This window comes from Littorina saxatilis, linkage group LG4 (assembly GCF_037325665.1).
Source record: "Littorina saxatilis isolate snail1 linkage group LG4, US_GU_Lsax_2.0, whole genome shotgun sequence".
Taxonomy (NCBI): Eukaryota; Metazoa; Mollusca; class Gastropoda; order Littorinimorpha; family Littorinidae; genus Littorina; species Littorina saxatilis.
Window position 1 is genome coordinate 34,254,074 of NC_090248.1, and position 5,534 is coordinate 34,259,607.

The 5,534-nt window shown below is 47.3% G+C and overlaps 1 protein-coding gene across 1 annotated transcript; it reads left to right on the plus strand.

Annotated features, from left to right (window-relative positions):
* Positions 1-4,223: 4,223 nt before the first annotated feature.
* Positions 4,224-5,534, plus strand: LOC138965573 (uncharacterized protein F54H12.2-like). The gene has a single exon (XM_070337758.1). The coding sequence runs from the start codon at positions 4,224-4,226 to the stop codon at positions 5,532-5,534; it is 1,311 nt and encodes a 436-aa protein (XP_070193859.1).

The following is a 5,534-nucleotide window of genomic DNA, read 5'->3' on the forward strand; positions in this document are numbered from 1 at the left end:
ATGACACCCCCTCCAGAGGAATTGATTTGGTGTTATGGGGCGTGGCAGTCTGGTTACAATGAGATGAGACATGTGACGTTTGTGGAGGGTTTACCCGACGTGGAACAGTGGACAGGGGTCAAAAGGCGACTGGTCATCATTGATGATTTGATGAGTGAGACAAACGACAAGGTCACACAACTATTCACCAAAGAAAGTCATCATCGGAATCTGAGTGTAATGTATATTGTACAGAACCTGTTCGGAAAAAACAAAGAGCAGAGGACGATCAGTTTGAACAGTCACTACCTGGTGGTGTTTAAAAACCCAAGAGATGCTTCACAGATCACCCATCTGGCCAAGCAGATGTACCCTGGGAAGCTAAAGTATGTCCAAGAGGCATTTAAAGATGCGACTTCTATACCTCACGGTTATTTGCTGTTTGACTTGCGACAAGCGACACCCGATCATCTTCGTCTGAGGACAAAACTTTTCCCACCAGAGCACCCTGTAGTGTACCTTCAAAAATAACCATGTCTGCACGCCTGAAGAGAAATGTACCCATGTTGCGGCTGTTGTGTGGGGCTAAGCCTGCCGTGATTAAGGCCGTATTGAAAGGAGCTTCTCCAGATTTGATCCATGCGTTGTGCGAGTGCTCTCTAAACATCTTAAAAGGCCATGTGCAGCTGACGCCCGCACAGAAGAAACGGTTGTCTCGACACAAACAGAACCTACGGGTCTTAGCCAAAAAAACAACATCTGTCAAACATCGAAAGCAAATCCTACAGAAAGGCGGTTTTCTTCAGGCTCTTTTGAACCCTGTGCTAGGCATTGTGTCTGGCTTGCTCGGGACCCTGGGTCTCTGATGCGATGGACCATACCAAAAAGATGATTTTGATTGAGCCACGTGTGTTGGCTTCTTTGCGGGACTCTGCAGGTGGACCTCCAGTACCTGATGCCACCTCACAAAGTTTGAAGGACATGGATCAAGTGATGCGGGGTATTTTAGACGAGAAGGATGTGGACAAACATGAAAAAGCAGACTCCTACCAACAAGTCTTGTGGCGGTTTCTTAAGCGTGTTGAAGAATATAAAAACAAACCCCTTGGAAGAGTGGAGATGTCACAACCTGCAAAACAACCTTTGACAGAACTAAATGAGGTCGAGAAAGCTCAGGACCTATCTAGGGTAGAAAAACGAGTGTTGGAGAGTGTCCCAAAAACCTTGAAGAAGAAGGCTCAGTTGCTTTTGGATATAACCAAGGACAGTTCTGACATCAAGTGGAATGAACAAGGACAGCTCGTGTACCAGGGACAGACAGTAGCAGGAACCAACATGGCTGATCTGGTGAATGATGCTCTTCGTTACCGTAAAAATGCACCTGATCCTCAAGGGTGGGAAGTGTTTGCAAGAGGTTTAAAAGCGGTTAATATCCCTCGTGAACTCATTGGTCACACAGGGCGATGGGAGTGGATGCACAGCGAGGGGGGTGATAGAGGAAGACCATCCACCAGGACAAAAAGAAGAAGAAGAAGAATTGTGAGTCCTTCCTCAGCATCTCCTTCTGCAGAAAGAGTATCATTTCCTTCTCCATCGCCCAAGAAGAGGACGTGGCTATCTTATTCTTGAGCAGAATGCCAGTGAAAAAGAAAAAAGTCGCTGAGAAGCTGCGACGTCGATATTATGGAAGTCAACTCCCTGGAAGTTTGGGTGGAGTGGAGGCTTTGAGAAGAACCACCAGACAAGAACAAAAACAAGTTGAAAAGTGGTTGACATTTCAAGACACCTATACACTACACAAACCTGTGCGGCGAAAGTTTACTCGTCGTCGTATCATCGTGGGTGGCATAGATCATCAGTGGCAAGCAGATTTGATTGATGTTAGAGCGCTGAGAAAAGACAATGACGGGTTTACCTACCTACTCACATGTATTGATGTGCTGAGCAAACACGCGTGGGTGGTGCCTTTGAAGGACAAAACAGGGGCCTCTCTGGTGGCAGCCTTCAAAAGCATTTTTGTCCGAGGTCGTCAACCCCTGAGACTACAAACAGATAAGGGTAGCGAATTTAAAAACAAGGTGTTCCAGGATTTTTTGGACAAAACAAAGGTACACTTTTTTGTGACAGAAAATGATGACATTAAAGCCTCAATGGCGGAGCGCTTCAACCGTACCTTGAAAGACAAACTGTGGAGGTATTTCACCAGAACAAGTTCAGTGAGGTATGTGGAAGTCTTGGCTAAGCTGGTGCGTGGTTACAATCATTCCTACCACCGCAGTATTAAGAAAGCTCCTGCTGACGTAACCATCGCTAATCAGGAGGAAGTGTGGCAACGGTTGTATGGTGGTCCAACTCTCTCCAAACCACCTAAACTGAATATAGGAGACCGTGTGCGAATCAGCAAGACGAGAAGAGTCTTTAAAAAAGGTTATATGCCTTCTTGGACAGAGGAACTCTTTACCATCAGTCAAGTCAAGACAACCACACCCGTGACCTATGTGCTGAAAGATGATCACGGAGAAGAACTGTTGGGGACTTTTTATGAACAGGAACTGCAGAAAGTGGGGGAGAAAGAAATATACCGCATTGAAGCTGTTTTGGAACAACGCCCTGGAAAAGGCAAACAGAAAGAGTATTTAGTCAAATGGCTCGGCTATGCCCCGTCATTCAATTCTTGGATTCCACAGACGGCACTGACCCACTACACGGACTAGCTTCAGTGGTTCTGATGGAGGAAACTCAAAAGATTAATACGCCTCTGGATGAACCAGACAGTGTTGTTAAGCGACCAAGAACATCCAAGCTGTGGCGTGTATTTGGACGTCGTGTCCCTCGGAGCGAGATTGTCTTCCTTTGTCAGATGCTCCTTATTTATGTCGTGATTGGAGTGTCTCTGTTCAATCTGACAACCGGTCGCGGACCGGATAACTTGTGGGTGGCCCTACTGGGAAGTTGTCTCGGCTACGTGCTTCCTAATCCTTCCATTGATCCACCCTTGGTACAGTAACAACGTCTTCATTCATCATGTTCTACCTGACACTCCCCAGCAACAGCTCCTTGCAGCACTACCCTGACAACAACGCGAGTCACTACTACACAAAACTACCTCAAACAATTGACCTGGGCACCGACTACGAGTGTGGGTTGGCTGAGATTCAGTTTAACAACTCGTATGTAAATGTGGAAAAAGACACGTGTCAGTTTCGAATTTGTGTCCCATTAGGTGTTGTTATTTCTTGTGATACTCTAGTTTTACCAGAGGGGTTGTATGATTCACCTGCTTTTTTTATAGACTCACTAAACCAGCTCTTGGTTGATATAAGTCTTACGCACTATGTAAGGTTTTATTACACCAAAGCAGCAAAAAAAGTACGTGTTAAATTACTCAAAAATATCTCGCTGTGGATGAGCCCCGAGTTGATGAGAATTTTGAAAACAGATGTCACCCAACAAACCATCACAGGCCCTGGTCACTTTGACGGTAAAGCTATGATGGATTTACATCAAGATTTTCACGCAATATACGTGTACTGTGATTTGGTGCGCGAAAGAGTGGTCGGAGACACATTAGTCCCATTGTTGCGGACGGTGCCAATTAAAAAGAAGACTGAAGAAGTCGTTCATCATATATTCGAAAAACCTCATTACTTGCCACTGACTCGTTGTCAGTTCAACACGGTGGAAATGCTTTTAACAACGGACACGGGAAAACCTATCGCATTTGAGCAAGGGAAGACGGTGGTAACGCTTCATTTTCGTCGTAGACGCACCGACCATTTGTAGAAGATGGTTCGTCTAACCCCTTTCCAGGGCAGTGGAAAACTCTATGAAGATTATTACTGCAACCAGGTCGGCCACGGTCTCCCCGTGTTTGTAGGAGGAAGAAACTACAGAGGTCATGGCATTGGCAATCTCTTAGGGGGTATTGGTCGAGCCCTTGTACCTCTTTTGAAAAGTGGTGGAAAAGCTCTGCTGAAAGAGGGGGCTAGGACAGGTATGCAGGTGGCTCAGGATGTGCTGTCTGGGCGTAGTGTTAAGTCGTCACTCCAGCAGAGAGCTACCAATGCAGGGAAGCGCTTGTTTCACCAAGCCGTGGGTCGAGTGACAGGCACAACAGCCGCGCCGCCTGGAGAACCTGCAAGGAAACGTATAAAATCATCCACACCACGCCGCCGAGGTCAGACTGGGAGGCAGAAGAAGAAGAGAAGGAGGGTGACAGCAACCGATATTTTTGCATAATCATCATGGCGCTTGCCCACCCTCAGTCATGTGAAAGTGTACATACTGGACTGGATTTGTTTTCTGTACCCCCAACACAGACAGCTGTGCAGGAGGGAATGTTTGTAGAATATCATCCTCTGGCTACTCTGGCCCCAGGAGCCCCTATTGAGTTTACCATCAGTGGTGCTACATCCGAGTACCTGGATCTAAGCAACACGTATCTCCATGTGCGAGCTAAAATCACCAAAGCAGACGGAACAAACTTGGATGCTGATTCCCATGTGGCTCCTGTCAACTACTGGTTGCACAGCCTGTTCTCCCAGGTGGATATCAGTCTCAATGATACTTTGGTGACCAATTCAGAGAACACCTACCCCTACCGTGCCTACCTTGAAGCCACCCTCAACTATGGAAGAGAAGCCAAGAAAAGTCACCTCACCAGTGCCATGTATTACCGAGATAGTTCCAACCATCTGGATGAAACAGAAGGGGATGACAACTGGGGTTTGAAGGTACGTCGTGAGCAAACCATGCGGAGCAGAGAGGCAGACATGATGGGGCGACTTCATGCTGACATCATGCACCAGGAACGCTACATGATGAACGGCGTGGACGTAAAGATCAGACTCATTCCCTCCAAAAACATCTTCCACCTGATGTCTCCTGACCCCTTTCAGGGTTTCCGCACTGTCATCACACATGCTTCCCTGTTTGTTCGCAAAGTCAAGTTGAACCCCGCGGTGAGCCTCGCTCACGCCAAAGCGCTGGAAAAAGGTACGGCCAAGTATCCTTTGAAAAGGGTCGTTGTGAAGACTTTCTCCATTCCCACAGGCAACCACAGTGCTGTGCAGGACAACTTGTTTCTGAGTCAGACACCCAACCGCCTGGTGATTGGCTTGGTGGACAGCGCTGCTTTCAACGGTCAAGCCTCACGTAATCCCTACCACTTCAAGACACAAGGATTGTCCTTTCTCAGCCTGTACCTAGACGGAAAACAGATCCCCGGCAAACCCCTGACACCGAACTTTGAACAACACCAGTATGTGCGGTCATTCTTCAGCCTCATGACTTCTACGGGTCTCGCCAACAGAGATGCGGGGTCTTACATGGAACTGCGTGATTTTGAGTTGGGGTATGCTATCTACAGCTTTGACCTGAGTCCCAGTCTTCTGGATGGAGATCAGTTTGAACTGGTGAAAAGCGGTGCCCTGCGTCTGGAACTAAAGTTCAACGAAGCCCTTCCAGTGCCTGTGATGGTGATTGTGTATGGTGAAATGGACAGTATGATCGAGATTGATCGCTCTCGCCAGGTCCTGACTGATTTTGCACTATGA